Source organism: Gallus gallus, chromosome 1 (genome assembly GCF_016699485.2).
Source record: "Gallus gallus isolate bGalGal1 chromosome 1, bGalGal1.mat.broiler.GRCg7b, whole genome shotgun sequence".
Classification (NCBI taxonomy): Eukaryota; Metazoa; Chordata; class Aves; order Galliformes; family Phasianidae; genus Gallus; species Gallus gallus.
Window position 1 is genome coordinate 130,566,193 of NC_052532.1, and position 24,801 is coordinate 130,590,993.

At 42.0% G+C, this 24,801-nt stretch overlaps 1 protein-coding gene across 1 annotated transcript; it reads right to left on the minus strand.

Annotated features, from left to right (window-relative positions):
• Nucleotides 1–1,928: 1,928 nt before the first annotated feature.
• On the minus strand, nt 1,929–16,531 carry NIPA1 (non imprinted in Prader-Willi/Angelman syndrome 1). The gene is made up of 5 exons (XM_015277766.4): nt 16,361–16,531; nt 13,362–13,409; nt 9,558–9,648; nt 8,221–8,381; nt 1,929–6,898 (listed from the first exon to the last, which is right to left on the minus strand). Exons 1-5 carry the CDS (start codon nt 16,518–16,520, stop codon nt 6,387–6,389), a joined length of 972 nt encoding a protein of 323 aa, XP_015133252.1. The 5' UTR covers nt 16,521–16,531; the 3' UTR covers nt 1,929–6,386.
• Nucleotides 16,532–24,801: the final 8,270 nt, after the last annotated feature.

Consider the following 24,801-nt stretch of genomic DNA (forward strand, 5'->3'; position numbering starts at 1 on the left):
AATTTACAACAGCATGATACACCAGACATGTTTTCAGAGTATCTGGAAACAACTCTGAAAAGAAGCTACTTACCCTCATTCATTCTCACAACATCACTCCACGTTCTTTGTACTCAAAGAATTTCACAGCAAAGGTCTGCTAATGTAAATTACTTTGCAATGCTATGAGCAGAACTTTTCAGGGCTCAGTATCTGTTGTGTATATAAACATCCCTCAAGGTTTAAGGACAAAGACCAAGGCTGCCACCCACACAACCTTGGGAAACATTAACAGGCTAGCAGGTTTGTGCTGCATATGAGCTAGCTGACTCTTGTGCAACAATTTCCAACTCCATACAAACAGTGGAAGGATTGTGATAAAAAAGCTATCTACCCAGAGCTGCTGTCTGGTATCCTTTGGCAGAATATCACCAGCTGGCAGAGTTTTAAAGCATCCCACCAGGGTGCTAAATCCAGTGCTGTCTGTAGATGGCAGAAAACTGATGAGGAAATCAGGCAGCTGTAACGGCCTCTGGTGGCCATGTCCCTGCTGCATTTAACCAAGACAGCTGAGCAGAACAAAGGATCCGTATCTGCAAGTCTGTTCCTACAGGGGTTGCACTCCCAGATGCAACTTAATAAACTTAAGATCTCAAAAATAAGAACAAAAACAATAAAAAACGCGTCAGAAAAATCAAAAGCACGTTTTTTTTTTCCCCCCTCTCCTCCACCACCTCTTGATAAATAAAGAGAAAATGGCACTATCAGATTTTGGTCTTTTTAACATCCTCCTCACATGAGACGTGGGGATGAGATACATACACTCATGACTGGTTATGTCACCGACTTCAGCGGTAACAGTGCTATACTCACTTAAAAATAAAAAGAAATTAAAAAAAAAAAAGAAAAGAAAATCAGAGATGCTGCATACAGAAAGGAAACCTCTAGTTTCCTGGTCTTCCTATCTTGGTACATTGCATTAATATCAGCAACACCTTCAAAAATAAGATTTCAGCCACATACCTTGCGAAGAATCCATGTCAATCTCTTCCAACGCATGCAAATTTCATACTCAAGAGGAGACACTTTGCTTGTTTTAAAAAAAACTTTTAACTATCACCAGCAATAATACTGGTCTGTTCCCTAAGACACAAGCCTAAAGACTGAAACAGTTCCTCATCAAAATCCCACCATCTGAAAAATGACATGTCTGAAAGTCATGTTTATGTGCCAGTACCTAATACAAGTAGCTATGAACTTCATATGAAGGATTAGCTGGTTGGACACCATCATCTTCTGACGTGATTCCTTCTGTGGAAAGCTCTTGTGACAAGAACTTAGACTGACCACACAGGCTTCCTTAGCCTACGGGACAGGAGAATACAATAACCTTTAAGCCAGTTTGAACTGACTCAAGCTCCACCAAACACTTCTACCAGTAGTGATTATTTTATATGCGAGCATACATCAAGTGCAATTAAAACATCAAGGCTACAGTTTTTGGTAGATGCCACCATATGACTGAGCCCTTTGTGTGGTAATTGATCTGTACACATGAAAGAATCTTCCATCACCAGTAAAAGCAAGGCTACAGAAGTAAGGAAAATAGTTTGGGCTCATGAACTGGGACAGGGGAGGTTTAGGTTAGATCTTAGGAGGAAGTTTTTCCACACAGAGGGTGGTGACACACTGGAACAGGTTGCCCAAGGAGGCTGTGGATGCCCCATCCCTGGAGGCATTCAAGGCCAGGCTGGATGTGGCTCTGGGCAGCCTGGTCTGGTGGTTGGTGACCCTGCACATAGCAGGGCGGTTGAAACTCGATGATCACTGTGGTCCTTTTTGACCCAGGCCATTCTATGATTCTGTGATTAGACTGCACGGCAATGAGATGGGTGGGAAAGTACTTTTTTTTTACCGTGTGATAAAGAGGAGGAGTCACAAAACAAGCATTGAGCTAGAAATAAAATCATTTATTTTAAAACATTACAGATTAATAAATAGATTAGTTATCAGAAAACTTAATAAATAGCCTCTTATAATTTACACAAGGCAAATACAACATGCCTGTAACTATTTTTTAAAAAGCAAAGAGTAAGCTTGACTGGTAAGCCATTAACAAATATATATGTATACATTATTTGAAAGCTAATAAAATAAACCATTTTTATGTAATCCATAGTGACTATATTGCAATAGCATTGAAGCAACCTGACACTGTGTATTTGTTGCCATCCACTTTTTCCCCACATCTCATCAGAACTGTTTATTTACATTCCAGGAAAACAGAAGTAAGAAAAGAAAGTTCCACAGTTGAAAAAAAAAGAGAATTAAGTTAAAAATACCCCATTTGTGTAACATTTTCTACTCTCTAGAGTCGCTGTTTAGAGGAAAAAAAGAAAACAAAAAACCTGACCAAACACAAGAAAACCCACCAAAAACACTTATTTTCAGCTTTTAAGAAAGATTTCTTAATCTCTAACTTTGTGATCATTTCAACATTGTTGTCTGAAACACTCGGGCACTAATAGTAATAACTTTCCACATCATTGGTGCCTCACATGGTATACTAACATTCCGCATCACTTCACCCTGTATTCAGTAGCACCGAAAAATTATTTCAAAGATTGGTCTCTGTAAAGAAAAGACATCAGGTAACTGATGAATATTTGTTAATAATTGATTTAACAGTGAAGCTTCAGCCAGACAACTGAGGAACATCTGTAGAATGCTTTATATTTATGAAGAAAGAAGAGAAGGGTAAAACGTGCAGAGTCCAGTTTTAAGCACTCAAACTTACTAACCCCAGATCTTTCTTCAAATACAAACCCCCTATGTTTCAAATAAAAAGCAAAGCTAAACCTCACAGATTCTAGTATTTCAACAAACAAAATCCAGTGTTTTCATTTTTCAGTGCTAGTTACTCAGAAAAATACGTATGTTCAATACAAACGAAGATTATTAATAGGAAGCCTCACTTGTCAAACTGTGATGTGACAGGTTCTCATTAACGTTAGTTTCAGCTCACTAATAAATAGGATCTATTTACATATATAATGTTTTGGAAAGTCAGTACAGCAGATAACCTTAGGTATTTTTCATTTTTACATAAGAACGTAAGGTAACAAATTTTTTTTTTTTGGTTGTTGTATCAAAAACGTTTCTATTTTCCTACTGAACATTTGAGGGATTTTTGTGTTTGACACCTAATAAAGATTGGGAGCGACACATGTAAATCCTCCATACACTGAAGGGATAATCATCATAGCGCTATTGTCAAGTGAGTAACATGTAAGTATGTTTGATAAGTACAACAGAAGCCAGACATACAGAGTGAAACACCTTTTTGTATGGGGCTGAATTTAACTCAAATGCATCCCACCACTGTAATGAGTCCATTTTACACGTGTAGGCTCCATCACTTCCACAAGGGAAAGCTCAGGAAAGAGCTACGCACATTTGCTCCCTGAGATGATGGAACTCAGATGTCTTTTTCAAGTGCTTACTTGACAGAGGTGGGAAAAAAAAGAAGGAACAGCTAAAATTCAACTTCAACAGTGCCTCCTTTTAAATCAGAAAAGCAACGGGCAAAGACCAAAAAAGGGAGGAAGAATGGATGGAGGGAGGAAGAGTGATACCAGCAGTGACAACAAAATGCTAATACACTTCTAAAGTTAGAATTGAACCAGATCCAGGTATAGCAGTACTCAAAAGAACATCGTTATATACTGAACAAAGTAGCAAAAATAAAGGCTTCCATTATTTAGCATTCACGATGTAAAAGGCTGCAGATATAAATGATGTGCAAGGCCACGAGAATTTCTTTCATCTTATGTGCTGGCTTTTGACATCTGTTTTAAACAACAAGGTTAACCAGACATTTCTAGAAAGCTCACCATGGATGAGGAGCAGCCGGGGAGAAGACACTTATACATACATTTATCAGCTGTAAGGATGGCCAAAGGACCACAGGACATGGCTGCTACTTAATTGTTACTCTGCGTAGAGAGTGCTCATCACGTAAACTCGTTTGTGTGTTGCAGAAAATGGCAAGAATTAGACAGGGCAGTCAAGTTATTGTGGATACAATATTAACTAATAATTTGCATATGCACCTAACGTACTTCCTAGGATAGGCACTTTCTAAATAAAAAAGAATGTTTTAAAACAAAACACACAAATATGGCCAAAGGAGATCTGAGATAAGACCACAGACTTTATCACTTTAACCTAAAGAAAGTTCTTTATGGAAGCGTTTGGAGATTAAAGGCTAGTGCAGAACCAACACACAACTCGTGAATGTGGATTTTGAAAAGACAATTTGACTGCTTCAGAAAACAACTAACATCGTTTTAAAAAGTAGATCACTACAGGTCTCATAACTTATGTACAATTCGGTAAAAAAAGGGAACCAGTGTGACAAAACGTAATTGTCTGCTGATAACCGATATACCATCTTCAATCAATATCAACAGTTCAGAAACTATCTTTCATAGTCTAATTTGCCCCATCTACAATTCTGAAACTTTCTAGAAATCATATGAAGTATCTGCAAATCCAAGATGGCCCCTCTTCTGCTAGTGCTATTTTATTACGCCAAGACACAATTTCTGTGCCAGTCTATAACAGGGCACATTTCTGCCAGTTCAGACCATGAGTCCAAAGTTCAGAGTTGTCAAACTGACTTCCAAGCAATAGGTGAGGTTTAAGATAGCATTAATTCACACCAAAAAAAAATGAAAACAAAACCCACTTCAGAGTGGACACTATTACTTCCATTAATCAATATTTGTATTGCCCTCAGCCAGTCACAAAAATTCATCCTGACCCAGAGACCCAGTTCCACTGTACGATTTCTGGTTTTGTACTCGAAATGGAAGCAAACATTTGTTACTTTTCAAGCTTTCCTCATGAATTTTTGACTTGTGATTAACTACCAAATATAAATATGTGAAAATTAACTATTTTTGACATACAAATGTTCTCTAAAAGGTTTAACCTAAACAGTTCAGAATCATTCCACTCGCAGCTTAAGCTATTGTGTACTACCTGTCAAAATATTATTGCTGAACTATTCATAAAGGTCTATAAGTTAGTGGATCTGAATGTATGTTCCAGTTGGTTTTCTGAACTCAGCTCTCTGAATGCCTACGCTTTGTCAGGCTTCAATCTCCTTTTCCCATGTTACAAGAGGACGAGGCCATCTTTTCTTTTTCTGAGCAATGAGAAATTTTATGCTCTTCTGTCTCTTAAACATTTATTTTGTTTTTGCTGCTTATTAACTACTTTGCAACATACCTTCCTGCATTTGGTCAATTAGAATCAAGGTATGTTGGCTGGCTTTAAATAGTCCTCTCATAAGTTACCTTTTCCCATTACAACTATGACAAAGCTGTCCAAGCATCTAAGAGTTTCAATTCAGGCTAGTAAATTCTTCCAAAATGTGTGTCTCCTGGATGCTTTACATGTTTAGAATTTGAATACAGTCCAGTAGTACTGACAGTGAGACTGAATTATTAAACCAATATAGGCCAGCTGAAACAAATACATTCACATTTATGCAGTATTTTTGGATTACAAAGGCACTGAAATAGTTCTGAGCTGCTTACAAATAAGCCACCATATAGGCAATGAGTCTGTGCATCATTTCCATATCTTTTACAGTCTTTGTCTGCTCCCAATTAAAAACTCTCAGGTGAATGCGGTATGTCTTAATGCACATGTTACAAAGGAAAATGCATACCCTGAACACTACCATCAGCTGATAAGTAAATAGTGAAGGATTTTAAAGGTTCACTGCTCTGTGTAAAGAATTCAATTTAAAACTCCCCAGTGTCTTCACCACATGGCAGACCAAATTGCCAAGACAGTCACTAAAAAGGACAAATCTGCAGTCCATAATTCATCCAACATTAGTCTCAGAATTCATAGCCTTGACGGTGAACACATTGCAGTATTAACAGATTGTTCAACTCACATTTTCTCCCTCTTATTTTTAAGGTATACATCACTCACGGAAAGGAGTCAGATTGAGTGCGTTAGAAACTGATGTTTTCTACCCACAAAAACAATACCTCAGGGGCAGCCATAATAGAAGGATTCACACACAAGTCTGTCAGAATATCCTCACATCTCTTCTGATTGATTATCCCTTGAAGTAAGGAAATACATCAGTCTCTATGCTAACTCAATCCATGGTTCCAGTTAAGGTCATTTATTGTATTGACTGGGGTACAATGGACAACTGTTCCTTTGAAACTGGATGGAGGCCTCCAATTCATTTCATGTAGGCCACCAAATCATGACAGGCTGACTACCAACTTGAATCATGTTTGAATCAGTGACCTAGAAATGAAAGGCTCTTTATCTTTCCCTGAGCCATCCAGTTTCCCCTCAAAAGAAAAAAAAAATTAATCTGTCTTCATGTTAGGTTTATTTAAATCTCCAATATTGAAGTTAAACTCCTTGAAGACTTGTATAAGAACAATTCCAATAGATACTGTAGTGAATCCACACGCCATTCCCAAGAAATCGACCACTCCTACATTACTCCATTCCCTGAAAAGGATGGCTGAAGCCAGCAAGACTAGAGTTGTAAACACAACATAGTAGATGGCTCCAAACACAGAGGAGTCAAAACATTCCAGTGCCTTATTGATGTACCTGAACTGAATGATAATGCTACATCCTAATACTGCCAAAAGTACCAGACAGAGGTACAAAGCCCTTTGACTTGATGGATTATTGTGAAAGATATCTTGAGCAGCCAGCCCAATGCCTTTTGTACTGGGAACAGTGAAACTGCCCAAGAGAGAGCAAATACTGATGTAAACCATGATATTAGTAGGTCCATGAGCTGGAGCTATCCAGAAGATTAGCAGGAGAAGCATTAGCAGTACTACGCAGAGGTAACCCACGAAAACTGGAAAACAAAACAAGATAATAGCAAGGTAAGAACTCTTGGCATTCTAAAGATTTTAGCAGGCAAATCATGCCCTGTCAATGAACCTAAAGCATACATCACAGCTATGATTTGCTGTTGAATACAGAGCCAAAACACTGTGCTTTCAGTGATGTTGTGGGCACCTGAAACTAATGATGTCCTCATGTTCTTTGTGTAAAGCAAATCATCAAGCAGTAAAATAGACAGTTGCACATTTGAACAGAACTTCAGATGTCTTTTCTTGTCTGTTTTTATTTAAAGGACTCCCTTCCATCAGGCTTAAAGTCCCATATGACAGACAGCTGTGATAATACCTCATTCATCACTCATTCACTAAAGCACAGCATGTGGATCCAGCAAAAAGCATAAGCATAAAGATAGACTCCATTAACCGAGTGAGATCAGAGAGGACAGATGGAAGAACCGGGAGGCCATATCATTTACATTATAGTGTTAGTATACCAATTGGACTAGTGAAAAATATTGCATGCTTTAAAACTTGAAAGTAATGTATTTCTAATTCCTTTTATTCAGATAAACTAAATTTAGACAGGAGTATACGTTTTCTTTGTTTGCAATTTTTTTTGTTGTTTTTTATTTTTTTTTCCTTTCATCCATGACTTTAGATAGCTGATGCTGTTGGGTTCGAGTTTCTCTCACCTACAGCAATTAAAGAAAGTAACAATAATTGGAAGTTTAGCTCTTATGAATGAAAAATAGAAGTGGATGTGGCACGTGTCAGCATCAGTACGTGTCATCCTGGAACTTCCGGGGTGTTATGAAAAAGAATAGGCATCTCAGCATACATCTCAACAGTCTATTTATACACACCTTTATCATGCAAAAAAAAAATCCATTTGGAACATAATTAACATTTACCAAAAATTAAAGAAAGTAGAATTAAAGAACAAAAGACAATGAGTATTCTTTGTTCTGTATAAAACAATGTAAATCGAGATCCTAGAATTAAAGCTTTCATCTTTAAGAAAGTGATATACTCTTCCAAAATTTTAGAACGTTACAAGCTCAAATGGCCACTGTTCTAAGCTTCCTGTAAATTAGAACTTTTTCAAAAGCACCTATGTTTTCCTTTCTGCGTAGATGTATCAATAAATCTGAGGTATCCTACGTACATCAAGTCACAGTTTTCCTACACAAAAGCTGTACCAGTTTGCCTCTGCCATGTCATATTTTCTTCAGTGTGTTCTCCTCCTGTGTCATATAAGTGGCTAGTTTCCTCCTCACATGTTCTCTCAATCGGCCTCACAAAATCATTCCGAGTTGAAAAAGGAACAAAGTACCTGGATTTGTAAGTTTCTCTTCGAGCTCAGCCTGAGTCGTTACACTCTCAGACTTTGGGGAATGAATGATGAGAACAACAGACCCAGCACAGCTCAGCAAACATCCCAGCTTGCCAAGAATATTCAATTTTTCTTTCAGCAAATAAGAAGCTAAAATGGACCTTTCACAAAGAAAAAGAAGAAAATTAAGTCTGAATACCTCCTGTTAATAATGCAGTAAAAGTTACATGCCATATGGATTTCCTTTTTAAAGCAATATTATCAAACATGAGTGAATCTTCAAATAGCCCCCAAGCACACTTCTTACTTATCAAAGGGATGATTCACCCAGTCTCAGCTTTACTCTATCCTTGATGTTTCACCTCAGGAAAAGCAAACCCAAAAAACCACCAAGAAACAAAACTCATTGACAGATAACTACCTGTTAATAATTTGGGGAAATATCATGTTGTATATGCTACACAACCATGAGATAAAAGTGATCTTTGATTACAAAGATCCAAGGACTCCTCTCAAACAAGTAGCTGACCAAAATATTAAAAGCGATGTGGCCCAGAATAAAATAATAGGTGGTGAGTAGAGCACCACTGTGCATCATAGCATACAAAACTTCAGAAAGGCACTTGGCCCACACAACACAATGTATGTTCTCAAGTAGATAACCACTATGGTCTGATAGATAATCCATCAGACAATAGTAGGCAAGCGCAAAAGTTCTCAAGGCAACATGCAGCACTGTTTTTAAATAACTGTACCTTTTCTCTGCAGTAGTTTCATAGATAGTATCTAGATATTCACAAAATATTTAGCTGTATATTAAACTTCATTCAGGAATACCGCCTTATTCTTTATGCCCTTCCCCTTACGTGAACATAACATCAAAGAAGCTGCAGGGGAGTCTCTCACTTCAGGAAACTGGGCCAAATCCAACCGAATTAAAATCAGCATCAACAAACACGTGTGGATTGTGGATAGCAGGGCAGAGAACAAATGTGAAACAAAGAGAAAGATCTACATAGTAAGGGAACTGTGAGTAAAAGAATGAGCTGAAGAGTCCAGAATAATCAAAATGAAGGGGAAAAACAGTTGTTTAATGATCACTACAGTCTGGAACAGATAAAAAAAAGAAGATATTCAGGAACCCTTTCTTCACCACACTCCTGCTACCACCAGTATATACATATACTTCACTGGGCAAAGCAGAAAAGGCAAAGTTACAACTCATCATTACACTCATAAACCTGGCATCTCCTTAGCAGACATCCAGTGATCACACAGTCTATTTAACACTAAGGAGTAACAACATTCAAATAAAAACAAGAAAAGTAAACTCTTACCCAAATGGAACGCCAAGCGCTCCCAAGGGAGTCACTAACACAGTTGGGACTGCAGTGTAGGCCAAGAAATTTCCTATTTGACCAAGAGCCACTGTCAAGAGAACCAGAAATAAGTTTTTAAACCTCTTTGTAAAAAGAAGGAATGAAAAGTTACCCAATATTGTTTGAGAAAGATTGATTTAACTGGAAAACAGATGTTACAGATCTGCTCGGCTTTGTTAATTTTGCACTTAACCCAAATGGCTGGAGTTTTTATACATTAATACAGGATTTGTATTTGCCATAGAAGAAGATGCAAGAGTAAATAATTTTATTTGCAACTTCTCTCGGTGAACTATAAATAAGACCATCAATGAGAAAGATTCATTAATTACACTCAAATATCTTTATATAGGGAGTGCTATAAGTACATAAAATCTATACTTTCAGGTTCAGAGTGTGCATCCGTGTAACATGAACACACTGGCTTACAGTTTCTAACAGCAGTGTTACCCCTTTGGGAGGAAAAATAAGGACAATACTCAGCAAACCAATCTAATAATGAAATATCAACTACATACATAAAAGCTCTTCAATATAGAATAGAATGCATCAACTTCGCACAGCATTATACAACATCAGAAGAAATTTCTGATGATTGTAATAAAAACATATCCATACCAAGTCACGTTAACAGCCTCACGATCTTATTTGCACCTCTCTGCCCCCTAAAAACCAGTTCTAAAATTTACCACATCATTGCACACCACAGCTGCAACAAACAATGTGTTTAAGTCTTCACTTGAAAAAGAAAATAAAGAAAAAGGCTGGATGGTTTTGCAAGTGTTGGCATTTAAGCTTATAGTACGCTTGTAATAGGTCAACATGATGCTTACACAGTTGCAATTTGGTAACTGGCAAAAACCCTGAGACTGGACACAAATTACATACAGCTCAAATTTCAAGTTGACTTTAAGAGCCTTTATAAACATTTGAAAACTTCTCAAGAATCCACACTGTCTTTCTGCTCACGCTGGCACTGCCCTCAACTATCAAATGTTGTTATCATCAAACTACTCTTCACACCTGCTAAGCACAGTGCAAACATTAATTAATTTACTAGATTAGCTCACATTACCACTAAAAATGAAGACCTATGTAACCTACAGGAAGCACAAAGGAGATACACAAACTTTAAAACCACAAACATGGCAAGATTATACTAATTGAAGTCACTGAAGCTTTCTCTATATGCAAGAGTGAGCCAGAGAAGCTAATGAGCAGCACTGCTAGAGCACAAGCTGGTCCCTCGCTCAGCACTGGTCTTTGGAAGGCTTTCAGCCCCTGGGAGCAGAGTAACTCAGCTACCAGCACCAGTTCTGCACTTTGGTAGGCACACAGGGCAGCTGCGCCACGGTCCTCAAGGCATCCAATGGGTCTGAGGGACCCCTGGTATGGAAGGCAGGACCCACCTGGCATGCTGTGGATCTGCAGATTTCACACGTTCCCAAGTTATTCCAACAAAAGTTTGCGCTTTTCTTTTTGGTGTACATCAGGTGACTCACCTTTCTGACCACAGAACACTAATAAGTGGCACCAACTCAAGACACATAAATTAGGTCTCCAAAGCTTTAGTCACATTGCACATGTAATAAGCCAAGTGAACTTACCAAAACTTTTCAGCATTACCATAGAACAGTAACTGCTGTGAACGACAGGCTACGATTAACTAAGACCAATTAAAAAAAAATCACATCCCAGGGATAGTTACCATCTACCTGCTGTTGAAGACCTTTGCTGCCAACCTATCCAGTCCTCAGTGGTTAGAAATTCATCTCCAGACACATCGGTGCTGTAAATCAAGTCACTACTTCAGCTCCTGAAGGCACATCAGTCTTCCAGCTTGCAAAAGAAGCACTGATATTCCAGAAATTATTGCAACACAAAGCCTGATGCACACTGACATGTCTACATCTGCAAGGAGACCGCTAAAAGCACATCTGAACAGTGAAAGCTGTCTGCTCCATGCACTTCAGGGGCTTTATTGCAAACAAACTTCAGCCTCTTCCCACAGACTGAATCTATTCACAGCTGATACACATGGGGAATGTTCCTAGAGTACACCTACCAGCCTCGTTTTATCGCAAAAAAAAAGTTCAGCTTGCACTGAAACTAATCAATTAGCTACTGAACATAAAGCCAACTGAGATACCTGCAACCACTCTCTTGACTAGTGTTAAAGAAATTAAAAAGTCAAAAAAGAAGTCCCTCAGTAGAATCTGTAAGCCCTCCTTTGAAGTCTTCCAGTGGATCCCAAGGCCACCAAATAGCCAGGCAGCGTTACTCTGAGTTCGCATGCCAACACAGAAATGCTTGTGCAGTGTCTGAACAAACACTGGAAAAACAAGCTGATAGAGTTGATGCTGACTTTGTTAGTCGTCCTAACACCAAATTCCATAACTGAAAAAAATACGCAATTTCACCCAACTAATTCCCAAAGAATTACCTCTCCCTAGATGCCACAGCTGCCTGCCTGCCCAGCCCTTGCTCTTGCAATTTGTAACGGTGTTGCAATAATGAACCTATGATGTCCTTAATTGGTTTCTTCGTAAAATAATTGAGGCTGTGTTTTGAAATACCTGCACCTAGCTGATAGACAAAAGCCAACCTAAACCAGTCCCTTCAGCTGTTGCACCTTCAGCCGATTCAGGCAGCTCTTTCGAGCACGAAGTCTTTCACTCTGATTCCTGTACCAAAAACTCTCCTATGTAAACCACTTGTTCTGAACTTCAATACAGAAGCCTCGCAGAGAACAAACAACAGTGACCAAAGCATAGATTTATTGCTTCTTAGGCAGCAGTGATCATGGAGTCAGAAGCTCACAAAGCGCTAATTAAACTCAGCCTGAATTAGCCAAAGACTTGCTTTAGAAGCTCTGTTGGCTCTTAGACTTGCTGTGAATCTCATCCTTCGAGGGATCTATCAGTTTCCATTCCTCTTGTACAGCCTGAGGACAACAAAGTACTTTGTTGCATCACAGCAAGGGATATAACTGGACTGATATGCTGCCCAGAAACAGCATCAAAACATTACCAATTAATCTACAGAAGGCTGCACTAGTGTCTATAAACTAGTTCTGCCTTCAAACTCCTGTGGGTAAGACTAGGACTGAACTACGTAAGGAGAAAGCTAGTTACTCTGCATGGATTGAAACCAGAGAGTGAACTTAGTGTGAGGTTAACTTGCAAAGACACTAAGACTAGAATTGCACAGATCTTAGAAGCAGCACCACGTAAGGCTTTGTATTAACTCTGCAAATAAAAACAACGCCAAAACTGAAGCTATGAAACCAGAAAAAGATACTGTTTTTTAAATTCAGGCTAAGTGCTTTCTGATGTAAAACATAACATGTGCTCAATGAGCCCCTTTGTGCAGAGCTACAATTTCTTATTCAGCTTTGACTTTTATTAAAAACTGGGTGTACCAGTGCAACCCAGAGACAGAAAACATGCAAGAATCCGGTCAGAGCAGTGTGTGGGTGCCAAGAGCTGCAAGTATCAGATGGTTGAGAAAATCCAGGAAAAAACCATCTGATCTGGGTTTATCCCAGCTCTTCTCCTTTTCTAACACCATCGGACAGAACAGCCAGAGGGGCAGTTTAGTAAAAGCGGGATCTTTCTGAGGGAAAGCAACTTCACTACGAGTGAGTGCCAGATCCAAGATTAGAAACCAGGTTTTCTGATGTCTCATTTTGCCACCTAACCACAACTTCCCCCTTCAAAAAGAAAAAAAATTAAACAGAATCCAACCATTTAAGATACTTACTTGCAATAGTGCCAGACCACCATACTATATCTGTCAAGTATGAAGTACCTGGGAGAGGAAGTATACAAAGATGTATTAGAAAAATATGAAACTGCATTATCAGAACAACAAAATAGAACAATTTCAATACTCTCAGCTATTAAGGACTTTTACCTTAACCTTTCTCCTCGAGGCAGCCGAGTGGGAGGAAAACAAGAGAGGAGATGGAAGGTGCCCAGACCTGGCCTGCAGGGCAAATGAAACTGCCCAAGCCAGAGCTTCTCAAGGGAACATACCAGCCAGAGGCTCTGATTTCCAGATTGGAATACCTATGCAACACTAATGCTATATGACTTTGAAAGGTGTCCAAAATGCCAGCAAACGCCACTCTGAAGGAAGTTTAATATACACATAGGAGCCACTACCAGGAGAGCGGGAAACATATGGAAACAAAGCATTATTTGTATAAATTAGTTTGTTAACATAGCTCCAATGAAGTTCTATCAAGAATCTGTCTTGCAAGCAGATTTGGTAGCATGGTAGTGTGGACAGATCCTTCTGCATTTGAATATCTGGAAAATGCTGCGATTGAAACCTCTGAATTACTGACATACCAGCATGCTTCCAAGCAGTATAAAAACTCAGGATGGTCTTCCTGGGCCTTCCCAGCTCAAGGATGACTATTTTCATGGTTAGACGTTGAAGTTTGATGTGGAGTTCACCGGGGAACCTGTCTACCACACTTTATCAGCTCTGTTTTTGTAGAGCATCAATGCTAATCACTACCTACTATACCAAATGCTAGCCCCCCACCAAACATGACTTGAGCAGAATATAAGAATAACATGATGCCAGCCTCTCCAGCAACTCCACTTTGCCTTTGCTTGGGAAAACACTCTCTTTCAAGATGTGTTGGACCAATAGGCAGTATTGCAGTGAGCACATTTCTCCTATGAAGAAAGACTGAGAGACTTGAGCTTGTCTAGTCTGGAGAGGAGAAGGCTCTGGGGGAGACCTCACTGTGGTCTTCCAGTACCTGAAGGGAGCTTATAAACGGGAGGAAGACCAATTTTTTATATAGTCTAATAGTGACAGGATAAGGGGGAACGGCTTTAAACTAAAAGAGGGGGGATTTAGATTAGATATGAAGAGAAAATTCTTCACTCAGAGGGCGGTGAGGCGCTGGCACAGCTGCCCAGAGAAGCTGTGGTGCCCCACCCCTGGAGGCAGCCCTGCTCACGGCACGGGGTTGGAACTGCGTGATCTTTCAGGTCCCTTCCAACCTAAGCCATTCTACGATTCTACAGCAAGCATTCTGAAATCCCAAATGAAAGAAAGATATAATAATCTGGAACTCTGGAGACTTATGAAATATTAAGCGCATGGAAATCACACTACATAATTGAAGCGAGATGGAAAATGACTAATGAAAATGGCCAGCTTTAGAGTGGGAGTAATCATTTTTTAGACTTTTGTTATTGCATATAAAATAAAAACACTCGGGGGCACAAATTACAGAAAATATTGACTCAAGTAAGATAACTTTGCAAAATATTTGCCACCCGCTGCTGTTTCTGAGGATTACTAATTGCAATGACACGATATTATTGACTCAGGAGAGATCACAGAAAAGACTTGCAGTGCCTCCTTGTTAATTATACAGCACCTACTGAAGCCAGTGGAAAAAAGACATCATCCGACACCGAACATCTCGGGCTCTTCATTCTGACTGCTGGGTTCGAGGAAGAGCTACACGGCTTCACAACATTAAATAGAGAGAAACTGAGGGTATTTGGCTGCACGTCTCATAGAACCAATTGAGTTGGAAGGAAGCTTTAAAGGTCACCTAGTCCAACCTCCAGTGCACAGAGGCAGGAAACACTTGGAAAGACACACAGGTAAAACTCAGCCGTGTCTTCAGAGCAGATGTTTCACAGCTGTGACACAGCACCCACGCAAACACACTCCCATCAGCCACCTAACTCAGGACACTACTGAGGTAATGAGGCCCAACTGAACCACAAGGTGGAAAGCTCCTTCACCGGGGCTGGGCTGGAAAGTCTTCCCTTTCTCCTTTGTTTCCCTTACGAAAAGCTTTGTAGTTATGATGCAGTGTATTTTCTCTACGGGCAATAAAAATAGATTACAGCCATCTTGAAGGGAGAGCACACCTGCAAGACAGCCGTTTACCCGAGACCCTTAACGTGAAGTCACTGTAGGAAGCGTAACAACTTGTTAGAGCAGGCTGTCAGCTGCTGCTAGCAGAGCTGGAAGTTTGCTCTGCTCCACTGCATCCACACACACACACACTGCAGTTTCCCTACTCCAAGCACCGAGATGCAAAAGCAGCAAACTGCTGTTTGCAGGCTGCGCGCTCTGGGGAGCTCCATTTGCAGCACAAAACACAGAAGACCTCCACGCCCCGTGAACTCGCACCTGTGTTCTGGCCAGGCTGCTCAGGCAGTACCGTAAGCTCCTGAGTGGGTTTACATCGGAAAACAATAACGAGGGATGGGATTTTCAACACGAGAGCAGGAGCAGAGACTTCACGCTGTGGGCGCGCCTTCCTCCACCAGAGGAAACCACCACGCGGCTGCTGTAGCTCAGAATGGCCCCACCGAAGAACGAACCAGAACGGCCCGACCAGCGACACAGCACGGCGGTGCCGCACGGAAGCGAAAGAGCAACGCGTGCCGGCAGAGGCGCGGTGCCCAGCGCTGCGCGGCAGCGGGACAGCAGACACGCGTGCTGGGGAGCGGTGCCGATGACTGCGCCGAACGCGCCCTCCGTCTCTCACCGGAGACAACGAGCCCACCGCGCTCCTTCCCCGCACCGCAGCTCGCGGCCGCCCGCAAGGTGCCCCCGGCCCGCCCCGCCCACCGCCGGGCTTCCCTGGCCGCGCCCGGGGCAACCCGGCGTGCCCGCGGCAGGCGAGGCTCGGCGCCGCCGTGCCGCAGGGGGCCGGGAACCCGCCGCGGCGCTCCCCCGCACTGCAGCGCCCGGGGCGGCGGGGCCCCTACCTCGCCCGCGGGCCCGCACGATCCCTTTCTTCTGCAGGACGAAGGTGGAGCCGTTCACCAGGCTGGACACCACGGCCACGCTCAAGCCCAGAGACACGGCGGCGGGGCCGGGGCTCTGCGCCGCCCCGTCCCCCGCTGCCGCACCGACCGCCATCCGCATCGCGGTCGCCCGGGCCCAGCGCTGCCGGCGGCAGTTCTGCGCCGGGACCGCCCCGCGCTGCGCGCCCCGCCCGCCGAGGGCGGCTCCGCGCTGGGCCCGCCGCGGGGACGGCAGCAGGATGACGTCATACCATCCCGTTCCCCTCCCTCCACATGCACACGTACTCTGACGTCACGACACGGCACGGCGCTGCGTGAGGCGCGGACTCCGTGCGGGCAGCGGGAGGGCCTGAGAGGGGTCCCAGCTTGAGCCTCCTCTGAGGCAGCTCCGAGCCCTTCCCTCGGGCCCTGCCGCTGCCGGTTTGGTGTTCTTCGGGCAGCACAGGGGGCATCGCGCCCTCAGAGGCAGTGTAACTCCTGGCCCTGACATATTTGAAAGGCAGTGTGGACACAGCACAGACCCCGGCAGAGCTGAGCTGTGAGAAGCCGTCCTGCTCCACAGAGCTACTGTGTGGCACACATCTCACAGAACCACACAGAACCATAGGGGCTGCAAGGGGCCTCTGGAGTCCAGCCTTCCTGCTAAAGCGGGATCCCTGCAGTAGGTCACTGTATAAATATTTAATTCTATGGCAGAGAGGCTTTGTCCTTGTGAGACTCGCAGGGTCTGCAGAATAACACATCAGGTGGAAGAACAGTTATCCATAGCAACCCTTTGAATTCTGCAGAGCACAAAACAAGAACAGAGGTGAAGGCAAACGCAAGGCAGTTATAAATACCATCTTTTGATCTGTATACAGCCTACTAACACGTACACTGACATTTATTACAGGAAATAACTTGTGCTTTGCCCAGCGGACGGATGAAATACGCTTAACAGCTTCCACAATTACCGAGCAAGTTTCTGAACAAAGCTCAAACGCAAGCGATTTTTATAGTTAAAATCTCTGTGGTGTGGTCAAACCAAGAGTAAAAAAACCCGACATACCCCTCCCCCCCCCCCAAAAAAAAACCCAGCAGGCATCAGAGATTGTAAGAAAAAGTTTACTTCTCTCTATCTGTGTTATTTTCATCTCTAAATTGCAATGTTTAGTTACGTCTTTCTGAAGTGCGTGTTTGGGTAGGTAATTCCACATACACTTACTGCCTCATTCAGCTGGTTACTGTTACTCTTGCCGTATAGGAGTTCTGCAGGACTGGTCACAGGCTAAAATAAGAAAAATAGAGTTGATAAATAATAACTTTGCACATATCTTGAAAACCAGAGCCTGACTCCACCGATGTCTTACCAGATCATTTCACTCAAAACATCCGCGTTATCTATTTTACAAACCTTTTGAACCAAGGCAGAAGTGTACCTCAGAAATAACAGCTCATATCATTCATAGAACGGCTTTGGTTGGAAGGGACCTTAAAGATCACTTGGTTCCACCCACCAGTTCAGGCTGCCCGGGACCCCATCCAACCTTACCTTGTGCACCTCCAGGAATGGGGCACCTACAGCTTCTCTGGGCAGCCTGTGCCTCACTCCCCTCTGAGTAACCATTTCTTTCCTAACATCTAACCTGAATTTCCCCTCTTTTAGTTTAAAACAAGTCCTGTTATCCCATCGCTGTCAGACTGTTGTAAAAAATTGGTCTCCCTCCTGTTTATAAGCTCCCTTCAAGTACTGGAAAGCCACAATGAGATCTCCTTGGAGCCTCCTCCAAACTGAACAAGCCCAGCTCCCTCAGCAGTTCATCACAGGGGAGGTGCTCCAGCCCTTAACTGTTAACAGACATCAGATGGCCTTTCTTAAGCAATTACATTACCCAGTATATAAACTTCTATGCTAAGCACAATCTTCTCATTTCTGTTGTGATAGCATTGCTCCTCCTGCTGCAGTTGTCACTGTGTTTGTAGTACTGCAAAACAACATGCTGTGGATTAGCTTAGCTTTTACATCACAGTACTACGGTGTACTGAATGCCACTGTGGTCTGATGTCTCATGAACACACAAAGCGCACAGTAGGAACACCAGGATGCATGTAGCATCTCCTCTGATGAACTGTTCCTCTCCATTGCTTTCATCCAACTCCATTTTAAGCACTTCTAGTACCTGGTTCCACTTGTTAGCCACTTTTTGCTTAATTCAAGCACTGTGTGAGGACTGGTGTAAAAAGCATACAGACTGCTTTGTAGAGTTAGCTAATTCAACTCTGAAACCCAATACACGTATTTGGGATCATCCAAGAGGTACAATCTGTATTTAATAGACTTATCTTGGCATCCTCCTCTTAGGGAGGGATGAATGATGGAGGTGGGTCTCTTGGAAGGGGATGAAAATGCTGGTGGAGGTTCTACTGTTGTTTGTTGCGGCTTCTGTTTTGTTTTGTTTTTCCATGGAGTGAGGGTGCAGAGTGGACATTTTCTGGTTAGGATGGGTATTTCCCTGATCTGCAGGGAGAAGAAAAATGCTTTAGATCTACCTGGTCCAAAGGAATGCATTGCTTCCTCTGTAATGGCTTTGATTCCTCTGTTGTGATTGTTTCATGTACGTGAAATAAAAATGATTTACAAAATAATTTAAACAGCTGTTGTAGTGGTTATTTTTTTTTCTATGCTAGAGGAAAATCAGATTGTTCTGTATCTGGCACAGGCTGAGAACACAGTGGCTATGCCCAGAAGGTGATCTGAAACTCCTGATAAAGTAGCTGGGAGAGCAGGGTGGAAGCCAACCGACAGCTGTATCAGAACCTGAGGCAAGAGCAGTAATTCTGCTTGGCAGAAGCACTAAAGAGATCAACTTTGCCAGAAAGTGAAGCAGTAAGAACTGAGACTGTAGAGAAAACAGTAAAGCAGTGAAAATCCTTTCTCTGTTTTCTGGCCTTTGAGAGCCAAAGCCCACAGTAAGTATGCTTATGTGAAGATAGTTGTGTGCTGGTTCACTGAAATTTGGCCTGAAGATTATGCTAAAATCCCTCCTAAGGACTCCAGAGGAGTTTCCTGTAGTATGGAAGTGGATTTGGTATAAATGGGCCATCACTGATATGAGTTGGTCCTACTTTGGAAAGGAAGTGACACGAATCTTGGTTTGCTGTGGGCATTCAGTAGATGGGAGAATGAAAGGAAGCCTTGGTATCCTGAAATTTGTAGTGCTGCATCACGGATCCTGATGGCTCTTTGACCCTCCTCCCTGCTGCATTAATGAGAACCAGAGAATACAGTGTACAGTCTTTGGGCCCAGGTTTGAGCTTTTAAATCTGTAATGGTCTTTGTCAAATGAAACCATAGTACTGAGTTCTACTGCAATGTAGACAGTGGCAACAGGACTCCTGAAACATCCTAGCTGGGACCTAAGAAAACATGCTCAGTCTTGATGCCTAAAATTGGACATCTGAATCTGCAACAATATGCTGCCTTGTATCTTATCTGCAATAGGGGAGGTCACATAAGCTTCCCTGGACTCTCCTCATGGTTGACCACTAGAAAGGCAGCCCTCGGGTATATAAGCTGTCTTCCAGGGCAGAACAGCATTCTGCAAATCAGCACAACCCAGTGTAGTCTGAAACTGAGTGGCGAAGTGAGCACAGGGAAGGTTTCCTTTGCTGCTTTGCCACTGTTTGTGCAGTAGAGCTGCTGTGAGTGTGCAGTTCTTATAGTCTGGAGTAAATGAAGAACAGAGGTTAGCTAAATGGCAGTGGTCACTTATAATGCTGGAGAACTTCAGCTTCCTTCTCAGAGAGACAGTGCAAGACTGTTTCTGAGTTATTGGCACAGGCAGCACAGCAGGTGTATTACAGACAGATAGGGCCGACTCAGCTCTCTTTCGGGTCCTTGGAAGGAACCTGTCCATTGTGCAACAGGCAAAAGCTAGGCAGCTAATTCTGATGTACGTCCATTAACGTGCTGCAGAGAACCCAATTTAATGAATACCATGCCTACTCACACATGCTGAGCAGAAATCACTTCTAGATCCCAAGCATCTAGAGAAGACAGGAATAATCACTAGTTTTCCAGATAATTTTGCAGCAGATGGTATAATCCACCTACATCAGTTGCAAAGTAATGTAATACATACAGTACTTGTATGCCCAGCACATTGTCTTCGTATTTTGGAAGGATGATGAAAGCCTAGTATGCACTAGCATTTTAGCATGAACCTTTAGAACAACTCTTCCAGTGAAGGCATGATAATCATGGTAATTTAAAAAAGCTGACTATTACAGTCCTGGGTGCAAAGAATTTACCTGCCTTTCCCATGCCTTTGTTGTTCAGTAGCCACATTGATCTTCTGCTTGACTTTAAGGGAGTTCTGGACCATGTTTCAGACTTAGAGATGTTGTTAGCTTTGACGTGCTGATTTATAGAACTGCTTTGGTATACAGATGCATATTAAACTACCATGTCATAGTCACTGAATCCCCTTTGGGCTGATCTTTGCCTTTTAAATCAGTCAGCTGCTGAATTGAGTATGTTTCAGGGTATACCTTGGAGACTTGGGCAACTTAAATTCTCCCAAGTGAAGAACTCAGAGGCACTCCTCTCACTCATCAAATAAACTCTGTCATGAGATTTGCTGAGTAGTTCCAACAATATGTATGTGGATTTTCTATTACATTGCTGCTCAGGAAATCATCTTTTCTAGCAGATACCTCAGGGAATACAGCAGTCAGCTGCCTGCTCAAAGATCAATTTTTATAAGGTAGAGTGCATCCTTTGTTATAACAGTGCACTCCAAAACTGAACCTCACTGTAATGTTTATTTTTATACAGGTATTTTTGAATGGAGTTTCAAGGCAATATCGTTGCAAGACTGCATACTCACTGCCATGTATCTGAACTGGAATTTTTTGTCATCCAGCTAAACAATAGGATACCAATTTCAACATAAGAATGGCTTATTATCCTAAATTACTTTCCATCTGAAGCCTCGCTTTGAACCAACCATGCCTTTGCAAACTGTAAACCACTGAGCTTGCAGTACCTATCTTATATTCAGTTCTCGGTGTTCACAGCATGCCTCCTATCTAGTGCTATGTTTTACCTACTGAATACCTGCCTTCTCAGCAGGAAAGCTACATCTCCAGCTTCACTCACTGTGTCTTCAGGGTGAGTCCTGCAGACTTCCCAAGGGCACAGTGAAGTAGCCTGTCTTCACTGGGAGAAACATACTGAGAAGCTTCAAGCTCAGCTGTTGGGCTTAGGCAGGATCCTATCGTGAGAAAAGGTGAAGGGCTGATGGGATTTCTTTTTATAGAGAATCTACCAAAAAGTGCATGGTGCTAGAAGGCTTTCCATGAAGTCCCTCTGCTCTAAATAAGAGTAGATACAGAGCTAATTACTCTCATATTTAACACTGAGTTTAATGTAACAGAGCTGGTTTGAGAGCTATAATGGAAGGTGGCTGTGGTAGTTATTTATCTAAGCTGGATGGAAACCAATTGGCATGCAGTTAGTCTTAATGTGTTCATCAGCTCTTCAGCGTGACCACAAAACTACCTGTGGATTTACACTTTTTGATAAGGTGAGGCTATGTTTGTACTAAGCACAACTTTAAGATCTTAGGCAATGTCAGAAAGTAAGTCATTGTTACCTTCTAAGGAAATGCATTCAAGTCCTGGCAACGTCTACAATGAAAAGTCAGCTTTCTTAGTAGTCAAGGCGTCTATTAAATCATAAATCAATATTAATGCAATCTAGTTTGTCATGATTCCTAACATAAAGTGATGACATTAGTAATGACTAAAATGCTTGGGTTAAATCTGAGTTCACGCAAAGCAGCAGACAGGAATGCTAGCTAACTTAGGTTAAATGGCAAGTCTTGTTTCATACTGTTAGCAGATGAGGCAGCAGGGAAACAGCCCAATTATTAGAGTCACTCAGTGAGTTCCTTCTTATTTATTTCAGCTATTCCACTTATCCATTTTATGTGCAGCTGTCTTATGGATTTCTTTGATATTGTTTGCTCTTCAAATACTTACTCCAAAGGGTTCAGTCCTTTTTACAGTTCTACTACTTACTCGGCTTGTTGTTGTTGGCAGTGCTATATTTATACTGGATATATGAAGATCTATAACAGCAACGAATCTGCACACAAAAGCTACTGTTGTTGCTAAACTGTCAGAATGAGGACTGAGAATGGGAATACATGTGTTTGACTGTCACTAACTTGAAAGTACCTAAAAATATTTTCTGGCATATGAGATACCCAGCAAATATTGTAGGTAACATCAGCCTTCAAGTCTTCCTGTGTATAGACTGTAAACTGATACAACAGTCTTTGATGTACATCATGCTCTCTCTAGTTTTAATGATAAAATCCATTTTAATTATGAATTTAGTGATAGCCACTGCTGAAGTGATCCTGTGTGGCTCAGTCATGGATGACTGTAACAAATAATAGCGTCTCTGGTCTAATGATCTAATCTTAAGCTCAATGAAACAGCGAGGTTCCTTTGTCAAATAAATATGACTTAAAAAAAGAAACAGAATGAAACAACACTTTTAAACAGGGTCCTGTGAACAGACGAGTATTTTTAAATCTTTTGTCTCAGGACATCTTACCTTCAAATGAAGCTGACTGCATAATAGCACTGTGCGAGGCAGATAGGATAATTGCTACTTCAGCATGTCTAGCAAAAGAACAGCAAGAATGTCTGAAGTCTCTTCCTCTCTTTGATTTAGCAAGTAGCTGAAACAGAATCATCTTCTTCCTTAATGTTTCTTTTGGACTCTGTTTGGCTGACTGCAGTATTGCCAACCCCCAAAATTAATATTTGGGAGACTTCCCTCCTTTGTCCGTTAAATAAATCATTCTTTTATCTATTTGTTTCCTTTTAACTTCTGCTTCACTCTTACCTCAGTGACAGTGACAGCCGTCTAACGCTTGCTAGGGCTACTGCAGGAAAGGCTTTAAACCACCATGATCAGAGTTCCCTTTTCCCAAAATACAAAAAAGTCATCAGGAATCCCAATTGAAAAGCCAACTGATTTTGAGATGGACATTGTTCACCTGTGTACAGAGAAGGAATAAATCGTCCCTCTGTACTCGGGGCTGGTGAGGCCACACCTTGAGTACCAAGTTCAGTTTTCTGACCCTTGCTGTAAGAAAGTCACGGAGATATTGGAGGGTGTTCAGAAAAGCACGACAAAGCTGTCAAGGATCTGGAGCACATGTCTGAAGGAGAGGGACTGGGGGAAGTGAGATTGTTCGGCCTGAAGAAGAGGAGGCTCAGGGAGATCTAATTGCCCTCTACAGTGACCTGAAAGGACATTGTGGCAAGGTGACGATCAGCTTCTTCTCCCACATAACTAGCAACAGGATGATAGGGAATAGCCTCAAGTTGTACCAGGAGAAATTCCAGTTGGATATTAGGAAAATTTCTTCTCTGGAAGAGTGGTGAAGCAGTGGCACAGGCTTCCCAGGGAGCTGGTGAAGTCACTGTCCCGGGAGGTGTTCAAGAACCGTGTGGATGTGGCACTGAGGGATGTGGTCAGTGGGCATGGTGGGGGTGGGCTGCTGGTTGGACTGGGTGATCTGAGAAGTCTCTTCCAACCTTACCAATTCTATGATTCCGTAAATATTCCAGGTACAGTATCATGTAGGAAAATAGACATCTTAGACTAGGAACCAGAAGTAACATTGCTCTGCACCCAGAACTACAGCTTGGCACAGGAGGAAGACACAATGTGGGCAGAGGCCATGCCAGCCTGGTTGTTCTTTCTGCAGGTTCCTACACCTGTGCCAATTCTTCTTGCAGTAGAAATAGCTGAGGAGCACTGTGTATACATGCAATACACAACTGATGGGGAGGACACCAGGCATTAGCCCATTTTTCCTTCTGCCTTTGCAATGAGAGCGTGACTGAGTGATTGCTGACAATATAGTGGGATGTATAAGCGCTCTACTCTGCAGAGCCTGGGCAGCTGTGTTGTAAAAACACAAACTTAACAGATGATCTAATAACAAGTAGCAGAATTAAAGCCATGGCTTGCCTTGCTGCTAGAAGGCAGGCCACAGCTGTGCAGTAGAGTGAGAAAATGGCTGCCATGCTGTGATTCTGAGACGAAATGGATGGAAATCATTTTTCTTCTGTTAAGAAAGAAAACAGCCTACCAGTTGCATTAGTTCTTAAATACATGCAAACTCTTGCTCATCTGAACTGTGAGATGCATGTATTGATGCTTTTCTCAATTTCTGTGGTTAGGCAGGTGGATCTACTAACATCAGTGTGTAGAACAGGAAACGGAATGCTTAGATGTGACTTGAGCTTCCAGGCTGCAATCCTTCCTCACTGGCTCACTATTAGTGTGGTGCAGGACATGGTCTCATTGGTCATACAGCTGTCGGTCATGTGAA